Here is a 16,122-nt window from a genome sequence, read left to right on the forward strand (position 1 = left end):
CGTCACAGATAAGCCAGGGGCAGGTTCTGAACCAAAAATCATGGAGTTTTCTATGGTCCTAAGATAAGGTGGGGGTAAAACTTTGGAGTGTGTGAAATTATTTGAAAATGACTTATCAGGAACTGTTCTGAAGCAGTAGCATAAAACCAAAAAGGAAAAAAGTAATCATTTTACCTTCTCCAGACAGGAAGGGAGATGAAGGTGCTTTTGGGGAGTTGTTAGGAGACTTTGTGCTGCAGCCCTCATACAGACTACAATTCCCATAAGCGCCTTCTCTTCCTGCCTGGAGAAGCTAAAATAGCTACTTTTTAACTTGCTTTCTCTTGCTGCCTCAGAACTACTGGTAAGTAAAATTGCTCCTTTTCCTTCCACCCCTCCACATCCTGCTTCTCAGCCCAGTCCCATCCCCACCTCATCAAGCAGCTACTCCTAGAAGCTTCATTCATCGCACTGACCTATGTATAAGTCAACCCATGTTTTCAGGGCCAATTTTAAGATTTTTTTCACCTTATACACGAGTATATATGGTATCTCAGACTAAGGGCCCAATTCCATCCAACTTTCCAACATTGGTGCAGCTGCAATGCCACCCTGAGATAAGGGACAAATGTTCTCATACCTTGAGGAGGCCTCCGCAACTGCTTCTCCATCACAGGATGCAGTGCATGCTCCATTGGCACAGCTGCACTAGCACTGGAAAATTGGATAGGATTTGACCCTAAGTTCACTGTTTCTGCAAGAAGTAGATTATTGCTGCTATATGTCATGTAACTTGCAAATATAACAGGGCATACAATTATTCAGATAGTGATTGGGATTCAAAATGTCACATAGACTTCAACTTGCACACTAAGTTATTTCAACCCCTTTAGGTGCTCCTAAAGGTCAGAGAATCTTACAGTTTGCTTCCAGCGCAGCACAATCTTGGTCAATTGAATTAACTTGTCAATTTTTAAAAGTATCAAAGCAGTGGGCAAAGTCATAGTATTAAGCTTAAGCAGCACACTTTGCAACAGAAAGCTTTAGACTATGTTCCTCTAGGGCAGGGGTATGCAAACATTTTGGCCAGAGGGCCACATCAAATATCTGGCACGGTGCTGAGGGCTGGGAAAAAAAGTAAATATAAAATTTATATAAATAAATTAGAGATGGAACTTAGATGAGTGAATTAATGAATGAATGGGTTCATTCATTCAAACTCTCTGGCCCTTAGAACACCCTCCAGATGCAACCAGAGCAAGTTGCTCCTAGCAAGTTCAATTCTATCACTCACTCTAGATGGGCCAGAGGCTTTCATGGGACAAGAGGCTGGCCGTGGGCTGCATCTGGCCCCTGGGCCAGGGTATGGAGACCCCTGCTCTAGGGGCCAGAGAACACATACTCATCTATCAGCCAAGAAAAGGATATCTTCTCACTATCCGAATTGAACTTGCTAGGATAGAGTGAGGTTTCTGGAATATTTAAGAACATAAGAACAGCCCCACTGGATCAGGCCATAGGCCCATCTAGTCCAGCTTCCTGTATCTCACAGCGGCCCACCAAATGCCCCAGGGAGCACACCAGACAATCCAGATTTCTTGATGTAGAATCATAGCATGACTTTATCATAGCTCCCTTTATGTTACCAAGTCTGGAATCACAGTGATCACTCAAATCATGCCAGTCAGAAACAAGGAACTCTGCTCTAATAAGTTTCTGGTGCAGCATGTAACATTTTCTTTTTGTTTACCCCTAGGGTAGATAACACTTATGAAGTTTTCTTACTATTCCTATGATTGGAGAATATTAGGCAGTTAAGGCAAAATTACTAATGTATTAAATCAGGAAAGGATACAAGCAAGAGCTTCAATTGCACCTTCTTGTTTTGTACTGTCATCTATTGCTCCCAGCCACGGAAGAACCTTTTCCAAAAAAATGTGCATAGTTTCTATGGTAGCTATTTTGCTCATTACACCTACACAACGAGCAGCCATGTGTCTTACGGCTGTGTTGGGATGTTGAAGGCACATACAAAGATAAGGCAAGTGCTGTATCAGCTGCAACAATAAATAATATTTCAATTGTAGACATACCAAAACCTATTTAAAAGCAGCTACTGAGTTTCTTAAAAATAACTATTAACCCACATAATGTCAGAGTTCTTCATTACAGCATAGCACACAATTATTAGTCTCTACACTACCTTTATCTAGAACATACATTCTTTAATATCAGAGAAAATGAGCCAAAATAATGTATATTTTATAATAAGAAAACAAATGAAAACCTTATTTTTGCAAATTTGGTGCTCAGCAGTTGAATGCTTTGTTTCTTATTTTTAAAGGCATTGCCATAGTTTCACTAGGAACACCCTTCTTAGATCATCTGGTAAAATAATAGCCAGTATTTGTACTAAGCAGCTCTCATCCCACTGAAAGCCACTTTTTGAACATGGTTGCAGAAAGTAGTATTTGCAGCTTTTACATCACAATCTTATGGTAATGGTGAGAGCTGTGTTAAGTATTTTGTTAAAAAAAATCTAAAAATATCACTCATTTCAACACAATACTTATATAATCTTTTGCAACAGCTCGACTTGCGGACTAATTATAGATATTTTTCTTATTTTATAAATGTGAAAAAGTCATCATTATCTTGAACGTCTACATCAATGACTTCCATTTTTAAATTCCGCATAAGTTGTGTTTGAATACAATTCCTAAACAGTCTAATTACCAAAGGATGAAGCTGGACATCCATAGAAGCTGCTGTTGTTTCAAAAACTTGAAGAGAGTTCACCAGTTCCTGGGCTGAGCCATCTCCCTTTTCCAAGAGCAACTTTCGATCTATTAGGAAACATATCTCTTATGAAAGAACATGTATATTTCAACTTGTAGGATAAGTCATAACTGGAGAATTATACATACCAAAATTATTTATATCAATACTGTTCCTTAAGGAACCAACCATAGCATCCCAGAGATGCGGCAAACCCACCGCCATTTCACCACCAAAATGTTTAGCAATAGTAGATAAAGCAAATTCTGCTCCTCTTCGCTGCACAATGTAGGGCTTCTGAGCCTAGAATTAAATAGAAGGATTAATAAAAATTTAAGGAGATAAGGTATGAAGCAAAATGAAGTGCATTTCTATCTAATACTTAAACCTTTTAGCACTGGGACTCACTTTTTAAAATGACATCCTATTGGGACGCACCTAGCTTTATGAGACTTTTCAAAAAGGTGACCTAGAAAGAAATATTTGCAAAAAGCTCAGTCCATTTCTCATGATGAGGCAGTCCTAATGAATAGCCTCAAGGCTTGAAGGGCTTAGTTATGAGGCCCAGCAAAGGAAGGAAGCACAAGGAAGCTGCTTTTTTCAGAAAGGCAAAAATTTCTCACCTTATAGGCGAATATGTACTGTAGATCTTTCATATCACAATGCTTTTAAAAACAAAGCTAATTAACACTTTAAACTCATCTCACTAGCCCATCAAATTATACATACAGCTGTGAAACAGGCCTCCAAATTAAAAAGGAATCAGGTAAACAGGGTTCAGAAAAGTGCTGCCAACAGCATCACCCTCTGCTTTTAATCCTCTTAAATTGTTCTGGCATAGGAACCAGGAATTGTTCTGGAAGGAACCAACACAAAGTTGGTAAATGTCATGTTTTTCTTTTAACAGTGTGGTACTGAGAGAGAGAAAAAAAAGATCAGCCTGCAGCAGGTCTGGCCAATAAAGAAATTAACTTCTCTCTCTCTCTCTCTCTCTCTCTCTCTCACACACACACACACACACACTCACTCTTCAGCTATAAAAACATTCTCTTCAACTCAAACCTTTATTAGGCATAGATATTTGATAAATAACATCTCCATGCAAATACCGTACAAAGAATAAGCCTAGAAAACAAACCAATATAAGTGTATTTATACATGCGTGCATATAAATACATATATTATACAACCTTATATCATATTATATTACATTCTTTGTGAGCCTTTTTGCCCCATGATGATTTTATATACAGAGGGGGCCCCATATCCACTGATTCACGTATCCGTGGATCAGGTTCACAGAACCTGTGTGCTCTCTCTGGGAGCTTTGCTTCCCATGCCTCCGGGAAATCCTCTGAGCCCAGCAGAGGTTCAGACTGAGCCCAGCAGTAAAAAAAAAGAAAAAGACGCTACTTCCTGTTTATCTTTTTTTTTTTACAAGTGCCGCCACCTAGGGAGGTACGTGGGGCGGCTGCAAGAAATAGGGCCTTCTCAGTAGTGGCACCAATGCTATGGAACTCCCTTCCCCTTGACTTAAGAATGGCTCCCTCTCTTGAGACCTTTCGGCAAGGCCTGAAGACCCTTCTGTTTAAACAGGCCTTCTGAGTTCTCGGCCTTTTAACATCTTTTAATATTTTTTACAAGCCTGATTCTTTTATGACTTGCTGCTGCTCTATGCTCTTTTTACCTATTTTTTTTACTCTGACTGCTGTTTTTTTATGATGTGTTAATATGTTTTTATTTGTTTTTAAATTATGTTTTTAATATGTTGTAAGCCGCCTTGAGTCCCTTCGGGGAGAAAGGCGGGGTAAAAAATAAAGTTATTATTATTATTATTATTATTATTATTATTATTATTATTATTATTATTATTATTATTATTATTATTATCTGCAAAACTAGAAATTTTAATCCCCTAGGAGGCACAAAAGGCTTCCCCAGGCCTCCTAATGCCTTATAAGGCAGTGTTTCTCAATGTTTGTCCTCCACTGTACAACTTCACATTGTTCATCTATTCAAAGTACTACTGAAAGTAACTGGTGATGACATCATTGCCAGTTACTTCTGGGTTGGCCAAATGTGATGCGACCAATACCAGTAAGAGGGTGGACAGGAGGGCTTTTTTGAGCATGGTAAAGCATACTTTGGAGCTCTGTCCACTGAGCCAAACTTCCACCACTGACTGTTGCGTCACATTCCTGGTCTCTCTGCCAGACAGCAGGGGTCCAGTGAGTACCACCAGAAACCACCTCAAGTACCACTGGTTGAGAATCACTGTTATATGGTATTAAAAATGTCACTTCTGGTTTCATGAAGAAACCAGAAGTAGCATTTTTTTTTACACTGTTGGGTTCAGTCTGAGTCTCTGCTGGGCTCAGAGGACCCTCCAGAGATGAGGGAAGCAGAGCTCTCAGAGGGAGTGTATGTAGGGGGGCGCTCCCTAGTATTCACAGTTTCAGTTAACAGTGGAGGGTTCTGAAACCCCTGCAGATACTAGAGCACACCTGTACTTTTTATTACTCCCATAATGCAATATTTGTTCTGTCTAAGCTGGCTGTTCCCAAACTGTGGGACCGTGGTTCACAACCCAATTTTTGGTGGTTTGCGAAACTGAAAGGGTAGATTAGGCTACATGCATCAAAGGTTAAACCACCTGCTACTTCGGGAGGGGGAGCATTGCTGCCCAATCATCATTATAGCCACAGAGGCTTGAGTGGTTGGTAAGTGAAATTTTTTTAGGTGGGTCCCGATGCCCAAAATTTGGGAACAACTGGTCTAAGCAAAACCATCAGATCATACATCCCTATAATGGAATAACACAATTCTATTTGTAAAACTAAAAACTGAATAGGATTATACTCACCTCATCAAACTCTGTGGTTATGCTTCCACTACTGCTTGTAGGCAAGTCTCCAACTGGGTTTTTGGGGTTTTTTGGTGTTGGACCTCGTCTGCTTGTGATGGCAAATGCAGCTTTTTGATGCCTATATAATGTGATTATACCCCTATGTTTGGTGACTGTATGATGCATCCCATCTCTTTCAGAACTGGAACCTACAACAAATAAAAGGTGGTAAAATACTTGGAAAACTAGGCAGCAATTGGTTGATAGATACTGCTGGTTCTAAGGTCAGCAATGGGAGGCTTAGAAAAGAACAGGAAGGAAGGAAGGAAGGAAGGAGAGCAGATAGACTGAAATATCAGTTCTCTAATACATGCGGAAACTGAAATACAGAAAGAAATAAAAAAACAGCAGCTCACTAGAACCATCTGTGCACGATTTTACAACAGAGCGATATACTGATGGGGAAGGCAAGTTAGCATGATGCAAATTATTCCTAGAGAGAAATAAAGTGTTAACTGGAAAAAATGTCTATTTGGAAATTAATCCTCTGCACCCCCTGCCCCTCTGGAGCAGTGCTCAGAAGAGGGACTCTAGTTCATATACTCACTTGCTACCATACATGTTACTGTGGGGAACTCAAGCAATGTTTTTTTGAATCTGATTATTTGAGCACAGAATCTCCCTAACACTTTAAAGGAAGCTCTAATCTACCACAGACAAATTCCTGTGTTCAAATGATTAAGAGATCTCCCAAGAATCATGGGAAGAAAGTAAACTGCTACACAGGCCATCATGTGATCAAAACCAGGGGCTTTCCCAAGATCAGTTCCAAAAAGATTCCCATTCCTATATGAAGCTTTAAGCACCAAAATCTGAAAATAGTGAAGCAGTTTCTCTTTTTAGATGGTTGTCATTAAAAAGATAACGTTCTTTAAATGTTGGAAGTACAAATATATCAGTGGCTAGCTGGCAGTACCCAATGGATTTAAACAAAAGATGTTTAGAGTTCCTCTAATACTCTCCTATTCTTGTGATCCAAGAACTAGATTTCAAATATAGCACTCAAAAAGCATCCATGAAGGATTCCTGGGCAATTATGAATTTCAGTGCCAGTTGGTAATAACTGCAACCAAGAGGATGGTCACAGGTTATTCAACAAGAAATTCCCCAGACTCCTTTTTGGGCAGCCATTTCTACACAGGCCCCCTCTGAACTATTCTGCTATTAACTTGATAAATAACCTAACCTTACTTCAGGTTCCTCCCCCTGGGGGCTGGGGATAAGAATAGGCCCTCAGTTTGGCTGTACTTGTCGTAAGAGGCGACTAAACAGCCACCGGGTAGATGGGACTCGATAGCCTGGGAAGGCAGCTCATCTGAGAGAAGGAAAACTCTGATCCCAAACCTCCACTGCCTTGTGGCTACATCCAGTTATGGAAAAGGCTTCAGGAGTCAACCTCGAGGAAAAATCTGGAGCCGGAGTCCCTGAGGCAGTTCATGGCTGAACACAGTCACGTTCTGGCAACTCCTGCGACGCTGCTGGAACCAACCGTATTGGCCTCTGCCTTTCCATTGGACCATTTCAGCGACGTGGAGAGGGGGGATTTGCTGCATGGGTAAGAGCCTATCCTCCATACCTACTTTACCCAGGCTTCGCGCACTGGAGAGGACACTCTGTTCCAGAACCACCATTCAGAGCGTGACATCATAGTCTTCCGAGACTGAAGGATGCCAACACACAACACTTCAGGTTCCAAAGATTGCATAGGAGGTGAAAACTGAAGCCAGCACACGCATTCAGTCTTCAGGATTGTGAAACATGCACAGCTGGCTGGCTGAGAGCAGGGACTGGATGGACACTGCCACTACTGACAAGCTAGGAAGCTACATAATGACCACCATCATCATCAGTTATCACTACATCTCTCAGCCCCCCTCCCCTCAGCAAACTCTGCTGCTGACAGTGAACAGGTGCATGAAGAACTGTTGGGCTGGTATTTGGCTCCTAAAAGCCAATAAAGTGGTACATGGAGGAAAGAGAGGAAAGGACACAGAGGGATGGAGGAAAGAGTGAGGGGAAAGGGGGCAAGAGAAAGTGAATACAAGATGAAAGAAACAGAGCAAGGGAGAAGGAAGTGGAGAGAGAAGGATAGAGGGATCAGAGGTAAAGCTATGGAGATAAGGGAAGGAGAAGGAGAGATGTAGCTGGAAGGAAGGAGACAGAAGAGATGGAGAGACGTGCAGGATATGGAAAAGGACTGGGGACCCCACAAAGATTATGCCAAATCAGAAAGGGGGGTGAAACCCAAGATGGCCGGTGACTTGGGGCAGTCACGCTGCTTCTAGGGCTAATCAACCCTCCCCTCCTTGGGAAAATGCATACCAGCCACAGCTTCCAATGCTATGGCAAACCAACCCCTTCCTTTCACATCTCTGGCAGGTCTCAGGGTAGGCCTCAGTGAAGACTGGCACCAGAGACACTCTTGGATCCAGGCAATACTCTATACCAGTGGTTCTCAAATTTCCCAGAAGTTTTACTCTCAGGGTAAGTCATGGGGGGGGGGAATTGCCCAGTATTGTGTCGCTAACGGGGGTGGAAGGAGGGTGCTTTTATTTACAAGTGACTGCAGGACATTGCAGGGACCCCTGCGTAGCCCTCTGCTTAGAATGTTGAAAAAAAATCGAGCACAAAGCACTTCCTTTTTGCTTTCGCAACTATGAAGTGCTTTGAGCCCCCTTTTTATCAACGATCAGAGCAATAGAGAACCCGGGGACGGGGAACCCTTTACATGAACTGGTGGGTTGCAACCACTGCTCTATACTATCTCACCTCATGGGCCTCCAGTATCCAAGGAGAGCTTACCTGGGAGCAGCAGGATCATCCACATGAACTCCAAGACAATGAGGCAAGATTGGCGGGTGGGAGTTAATTTGTCTAAATCCCACCAGAATGAATTAACCTGAGGCAGTTCGGGAATTCCTGGGCAATAAAGGCTGAGCCCAAACTACAAAGTGCCTTATTTGTTGTCTAGGCCCTGGGACAGGGCCTTCTCAAATCCCTTCAAAGTAGAGCTCCCACTCTGGGAGAAAATGACACGTACCTTTTGAGTTTTCATGGCTGTTCTGAGGTTGTGCAGGACATGATGCTAAGGGAGTAAGATGCGGATCCACACAAAGTGAGTTGCACAGATTTTTTATAATTTTTGAATTGGGACAGGGAACCCTTGTTGTACACTGTCGAAGTAACTTAGCTATGCATAATGCTGCATGATTTTGCACCAGCATATTCTCTTCCTTCTTCACAGCCTCCATCAGTGGCTTTATTACAGGGTTTAATTTTTCTGGAAGTTGTTCCAGGTTCACAACAGCACAAGCAGTAAATGTATGCACTCTCAGCTGCAACGTCTGCCATTCTTGGTTGGTCTCTGTCACTGTCATTAAGACCTGTTGTCGCTTGCTTTCCAATTGCTGTAAAACTTTAGGATTTAAATTAAGCGAGGATGTGACTTCAGTGAATACAGTAGTGACCTAAAAAACCAAAATGAGGTCAACTTGTGCACTTTGACCAAAGATTAATTGCTCAGCAATTGCTTAAATTTTCTGAGGAATAAGCATTCTACATCCTTGATACACTGTAAGAAAAAGGATCCCTAGCTCAGAACTTTATATAAACATTTATATATAATTTTGTGCTACAGGTGGAGCCTATTAATCCACATTAGTTCTGTTCCGTGACTCAGTGCAATTAAAAAAAACATGTCGTGCTCAATCCCATAGAGTTACGCAAATACACTGCAGCCTGACACTTCCGGATGGAAGAAAACTAAGGCAGCTGTTAGCAATCCCCTCCCCTCAGCCTTCCTCCTTGCGTGCTGTCTGGTTTCTTTCACAGCTGGGATGCTGATCTTTTAAGAGTCCAGGTCTATGTGTTTCTACTCAGAAGTAAGCCCCATTGTAGTCAATGGGGCTTACTCCCAGGAAAGTGTGGAGAGGATTGTAGGCTAAATCTCATGCTTTGCTTGGTGGGAAGGCTTGCTTGTGTCTGTGATAGCCTGCACCATGGGGGGGGGGGTTTGCTTGTGAGCCTGCACCATCTCAATGGGGGGGGGAAATTTGGCAAACACTCCCTGGGTTTTTTAAAGCAATCCCCTCTGTTGCTACCACACCTGCCCCTGAGAGAGAGAGAGAGAGAGAGAGAGAGAGAGAGAGAGAGAGCGCTCCACCTTGCTGCACGTGTTCTGGCTACAGAGATTTTCGCCCCCCCTTCCCCTCTTCGCTGGCTCAGAAGTGTTATTGTTCCTTTGCAAGGGGAACCTCTTCCAGGGCTATTACCCTGCCTGGGCGAGACAGAGCCCTTCTGCAGTGTTTTGGGCTGCCTAGAAATAGAGTGAGATGCCAGTGCAGGGCAAAGGAGATAAAGGTGTGTGTGACTTTCGGTTCCCCCACCCCATTCGCGTTGAGACAAATCCAAAGATAAAAAAATCTGGATAAATAGGCTGCACCTGTATTTCCTTATAAGCCATTTGATATTACAAAGTATTGATTAAAAAGAAAGTACCAATTAAAAAAATTGGTATTGATTAAAAAGACATTAGTGAATTGGAGTCCAGACTACATACTTAGCACAACTGCAGTGATCTACTTTCTCACCTCTCACACTTTACCATAAAAATCAGAGACCAACTCTTTTATTGATTCACTTACCAATTCGTTAGCTTGATCTATTGTAAACACACTGCAGTTTACTCTGCTGCCAATGTCAATGTTTGCATCAGTGAAAGCGGAGATGAGTTGTTTACATTCATTCTGCATTCGTGTGAAGGGAACAGCAATTTCATCATAATAAAGATGCTCAGAAAGGACTCCAAGTAAGCGTGACTGGACAGCAAGAGCCACAGCTTTGTTTTCCTGAAAACAAATATGATGTTCAGTCATTTGTAGGTCAATTTTTATACATTTTCGTTCTGATCTATTTTTATACATTCAAGGCTAAACTGCACATTATGTAGAGTGAATCTCTAAAATATATGGGCAAGCCTGGCAACATCTCATAAGCAAAAAGCTGCCACAGGAATCTGTGATCAGAATCGGAATTTTGGTGGTGGTGGGAGGAGAGTCGACTCTGTGCTGTTTTCCCATCAGAAATCACCACCCATCCTAAAGTGGCCATTTCCAAAGGTGGACTTCTGCTGGTGGAAAATGGCATCAACCACCCTCAGTCCTGATTTGGCCTGAAGCCTTCTGTGAGTTGTGTGAAGGGTTAAAAGGAGATGCTGCCAATCTCTTAAGGGCACATAATATGAAATGTAGCTCCAGATGTAGGCTACCTTCAACTTTAAATAAAGACGAAATTGACATCACAAAAACACGGACACATCCAAAAGGATTCAACTGATTGATGTCTATTGCAATTCAAAGATTTCCTGCTCAAATTTTAAGAAATCAAATATTCCATACATTTACATGAAAATCAAGACAGGAACACTCAGCATCCAAAGATTGATTTATTTGAGATACTAAGGCCACCTTCACTCTCAGCAGCTTTCGCTGCTTTTCCAACAACAGTCAATTCTACTAGGTGCTTAAGTAGCTTTTGTCAGTTTCATCTTTCCAATTTAAAAATACTTTTACATTGTCAGGTATTGACAGCATAAAGTTAGTTTTCATGTTACAAAATTACTACTTTTCATTTATCTAATGGATACAAAAATGGTTTTACTTTGAAAACCATGAATTTGTGTTGCCATAAGAGTCCTACCTTCTGCAAAGCAGCCCACTCACAGATTACTAATGCAACAGTAAACCTCTGCAAAGCCGATTTGGAATTCAAGTGGAAAAGCAATAGCTGGGCTAGTGATTCAGCTGGCTTTATTTCTTGAGAAATGGCATTCACACTTTGATCACAAATACAGCAGCAAAGTGCTCCAAGCAATCTGGAACAAAAACCAACAATCCATTTATTACATTCTGAGCAACAGTGTTCTGTACATTCTAATTTCAGCTGGGCTGTAAGGGCCTTTCCTAAAAACTCATATTTTTAAAAACATTTGTTTAAGGTTATCAATAAACTTACTTAGCTGCCATCATCCGGGCTCTCATAACAACGTAATCTCTGGTTGCAGAATCTTCTGAAATGCTTTCTGCACCAGCAATGTACTCTTGTACTACTTCCTTAGTCTGAGTTTGACCTTGCCGCACCTTGCTGCCTGCTTTTTCCTATGAATAAGATATGAAATATTTTGCTTTCAGTACACAGTACTCTTTTAATATGTGGTACATACATTAGGAATATTACATTGTTGTGGTTATAGTGTTCTGGTTCTCAAACTGGTGGGTCACGAGCTACAGTTTCTGTCAATATAGCTTTATTTCTCTTCTTACACCAATTTATGTCTTCAAATGATGGTGTGCTCTTGAGCACCAAGTGAAATACTCCACCCTGTTTCACTTTGCGCGCAAGAGAACTGGACTTATTTTTGCCTTAAACACCTTTATAAGCAATTGTTACTTGATTCTGGCAAATTTATTAGGATGAGGCTGGATAACTCTGATTTACTAAATTACAACCTGGATTTAGTAAGGCTCCAAAAAAAAAAAAAAAAAAGCATCAAGAAGGTAAGAATGCTAGTCATATTTAGTTAGATGGTGTAAAGTCAGTAGTAGATTTGTGTATATAAACTATTACATCATAAAATAGTTAATGAAAGCTATGTAAAGCATTCAAATCCTTTAGAGATAAGCAAATCTCAAAAGTGTGCTCAAAGCGATTATTTCCAATGCGTATACAGATAGTAGCAAATGACCTTTTTTTTATTAACAAGGAAAAAATTCTATTCAAGGCAATTCATTTCAACACAGCTGAAGAAAACTGTATGGTCAAGCCTAACAGTATCAGACAGTACAGTACCCAGAAGCCTAAATAGATAATAAGAGGGTTCAATAAGCTTGGAAGCTTTGAAACTGGTTTACCTGCTAAGTTGGATTTAAATACTATTAGGCCACATGGTATTGAATACCTCTGCTAAACAATAGTGAGTATCATAGTCCTACATGAAAGTACCAAAATTACTCAAACAGCTTCTACAAGGACCAGTGCTGGGTTTCAAGCACTAGCAGATTTCAAGGGAAATCCAAACAAACATTGCTACAGCCATATCAGAACACTTATGGCTCTGAACATTTGGTACAAAACTGTTCAGGGCAGCCCAAATCTAGCCTGCGCTGGTACAGCCAGGCCACATGGCCTGCGCTGTATCCAACACAGGTTAGGAGGTATCATTGGGGAGATACCACACCTTGCCTATGGGGTTACTTGGACTTCTATCAGCAATTCAGCTGGTGGAAGTCTGGGTGGTCCCATGTAAGGCTGCCAGGCCTGTGAAGGGGGTTAGGATACTGCATATAAGGCCTCCGCTGATCCCACACCCTCCCAGGCCTGATCTGCCCTTGTTCCGCCTTCCCCACACCAGAAACACCTTCCCCACCATCCTCTCTACACCCCTGTGCTGCAGCACCTTGTCTGTGATCAGAATGCAGTGGAAGCATAGGCCTCCCCGCCAGGGCAAAGCATGTTTGCAGCACCCTCAGCCACTTCAGCAACCACTGTGCCACCGATTGCTTAGGACTGCACGCTGAAATCTCTTGAGCAGAGACGGTACACCCTTTTTCTGGCATTACAAGCATTCTATTCTGTCGTATTCAAAATGGTATTTTTTTTCCCCAAATTATGTCACTCTCTTTTCTGACCTTTGATCTGGCTTTCACTTCTAGCAACATATTTAAATCAATAGGCAAATGAGAAGGCTGCATCATTAAACAGAGCCAGGCTCCCATCCATGGACATGCAGCTGCTACCACGTATTGTAGAGATGCCTTGCTTAACAATTCCAGCCACACCTACAAAAGAACAAAAATCATTTATACACAATTTAAAAGATATTTAATTTTCATGACAAGTGCCGTTATTAATTCCTTTAAGATGCCATACACAAAATAGTCTCACAATTCTCACCTACAAGTTTTACAGAACAGCATTTGACAGAACATAATACAAGCCAAATTAAAATATGATTATTCAACACTTATACACAGGGCACTACAAAACAAAAATGGTTCACAACCAGATTTATAAATAGGGCTTAGCAAGCTTTAATTTACAAAGTGACACATACCTTATGAATTAATTCCAAAATTTCTTGATTACTTTCTAAAATGCAGAACTGAAAGATGTGTCTTAACATGTCTTGCAAAATGGGAGTAAGCCAAGCTGCAGAGTTCTAAAGACAAAAAACAAACCAAAGTAGCTGGGAAAGGCAGCATATAGGATTACTGTAAGGTATCAAGATATTAATTGAAATTTGCCTTTAATTGTATTTTTAATTTTGATAGTTGTAATGTTTTATGAACATTGGATTTCAAAGAAAAGCAGCAGAAAAATTTGTTCCCATTTACCTGAAATAACTAGAAGATTACTAGCTCTTACCTGATCTTGTGTTAACAGTAGAGTGAACAGGGTTTCCAATGCTGCTTTTCGAACAGATGATATTGTATGATGTAAAAATGGCCACACACGTGGTACCAGAACTGTGAGGGATTGCTCAATACTGAAGTGGAGTGAACAAAGAAAAAGTAAGAAAAGAAGTCAAACTCTAAAAATGTGAAACTGAATTAGTTACATGTTCACACCAAGAAGAAGAATGTATTCTCCGTACCATTATTAGGATACAGGTACTAACAGCCAATCCTTAACATTTCCAGCCTCTGTCACTTTCTAGTACCCTTACAGCTCAATCCTATTGGACCCAGGTGGCACTGGAACTCATATTCTGTTGCTGCTGTCTACTGTAAAGCAGTCTGCACTAGCTCTAAAAGGTACTCCAGCAGAGTGAGGAATAGTGCATTGCTGGGAAAGCCAGAGTCTTTTCTACCCATTCCAACAGATCCTCAGCCACCTGCCGAGAAAGATAAGGTAGATGGGGAGAAGGCATATCGGGGGCAGGGTGGTGATGGATCCAGCACCAGATCCAATCCCCCTTTTCTGCAGCCTCTCAGCCTCCTTTCACTCCCTAAGACTTCTGCTAGTGAAACTGCTAGCACAGGTTCAAGGAGACCCATTGTGGAGAGGGAGGCTTATGGAGGTGTAAGGGGATTTAAATACCCTTTTGCCTCAGAAAATTCCCAATCCACCCTGCCTCCCCAAAGGATACAGCATGTCTGCTTTTGGAGAGAATGCACTGGGGGGGGGGGGGAGAGAATAGAATAGGGCTGTTAACCTTCTCCGTTAACCACTTGTAGGACTCCCAGCACATTCCAAGTTTAAATCAAATTACAAACAAAACAAAAGCCCTGTTAAAATGTATTCCAAGGTAATATACATCATAATTTCTCATCTCAACAAAAATATAGAATGACATTTTGAGAAGTAGAAGAACTTCTCTATTGATTACCTGCATTTTTGAATCTGAGAATATGTCAGAAGGGATGAAAGAAGGGTCATGATACTGTTTGTGGAAGCTGTCAAGTCATCCAATTCCAAGAGCGCATCCCACAATATATTTAAAATAAAGGGTACCTAGAAATAAGTTCCAAAATGGTAGCTATGTTAATGTGTTATCGCAAAGACAACAAGAAGTAAGGAAGAAGAGATGCCTCTTCTGCCACACTTCTTTGTGGCTAGAAGTGTTTGAAAACTGTTATTCATTTTACTCAGAAGTAAGCCCATTGTGTTGAGTAAGACTTAGGCTGTAATCATATCTTGTTCAAAAGAAACAAACATCTCTACTTGTAGCACTTATACAAGTAGTGCCCATGGCACTCTACTTGTGAACCCTAGTCTTCTATTCTGGAATAGTTTGCTACACCAGAGGCATCTTTTTTGGAAAAAACTTGCGAGTCAGAGATTCTGCAACTTTGTCAACACGTTGTTACACAATATACAAAGTATAGCTAGATACCATTTATTTTTTGTGAATAAAAATACATTACAAAGGCGAAATGTATTCAAAACACAACTGACATTCACATACAGTAGTGGTTCCCAAACTTACCGGGGTTACGGTGCCCTTCTTTCGGGGCAGCCTCTTCTTCCCAGCTCTCCTGGGCATATCCATCTAGGATAGCATGAGATCTCATGCAATCCAAGATGGCAGCAACCAGCTGGAAGAAAGGGCCACCAGGGACATCCTGCAGCAACCCTGTGAGATTGCTATGGCAAACAGTTTGGGAACCACTGAGGTTTGGGGTACATTTGTAAGCATGGTGGTATTTTATATCTCCAAAACTCATTTTCTTTGTCTTTTGCAAACTAAAGTAATCCTGAAAAGTGTTAATAGTCTCAGGTAATACTATCATAACTTTTGAGCAATCCTGTTTTCAAAGGGCAAGAATTTAGTACTAAACCTGGAATAAGATCTAAACATCTAACAAAGTAAAAGGCAGAGTGTAGCAGAAAGATTAAAGAGTTACTGGGAGAGAAAAAGTACCCTCAAGCAGGCAATCATTTCAGCAAGAAGCAAACTTGAA

At 41.2% G+C, this 16,122-nt stretch overlaps 1 protein-coding gene across 2 annotated transcripts in view; it reads right to left on the reverse strand.

Annotated features, from left to right (window-relative positions):
• The window catches only part of BTAF1 (B-TFIID TATA-box binding protein associated factor 1), a 71,754-nt gene that overhangs the window by 24,904 nt on the left and 30,728 nt on the right, over window positions 1–16,122 (reverse strand). For both annotated transcript variants that reach the window (XM_066621901.1, XM_066621902.1), the window contains 12 exons: window positions 15,048–15,172; window positions 14,084–14,204; window positions 13,773–13,877; window positions 13,348–13,497; window positions 11,675–11,817; window positions 11,360–11,534; window positions 10,306–10,509; window positions 8,703–9,129; window positions 5,621–5,811; window positions 2,907–3,060; window positions 2,716–2,825; window positions 1,835–2,036 (listed from right to left, as the gene is read on the reverse strand). In XM_066621901.1, the coding sequence (XP_066477998.1) occupies window positions 1,835–2,036; window positions 2,716–2,825; window positions 2,907–3,060; window positions 5,621–5,811; window positions 8,703–9,129; window positions 10,306–10,509; window positions 11,360–11,534; window positions 11,675–11,817; window positions 13,348–13,497; window positions 13,773–13,877; window positions 14,084–14,204; window positions 15,048–15,172 (2,107 nt within the window). The remainder of the gene's footprint in view (window positions 1–1,834; window positions 2,037–2,715; window positions 2,826–2,906; window positions 3,061–5,620; window positions 5,812–8,702; window positions 9,130–10,305; window positions 10,510–11,359; window positions 11,535–11,674; window positions 11,818–13,347; window positions 13,498–13,772; window positions 13,878–14,083; window positions 14,205–15,047; window positions 15,173–16,122) is intronic.

This window comes from Tiliqua scincoides, chromosome 3 (genome assembly GCF_035046505.1).
Source record: "Tiliqua scincoides isolate rTilSci1 chromosome 3, rTilSci1.hap2, whole genome shotgun sequence".
In the NCBI taxonomy this organism is placed as follows: Eukaryota; Metazoa; Chordata; class Lepidosauria; order Squamata; family Scincidae; genus Tiliqua; species Tiliqua scincoides.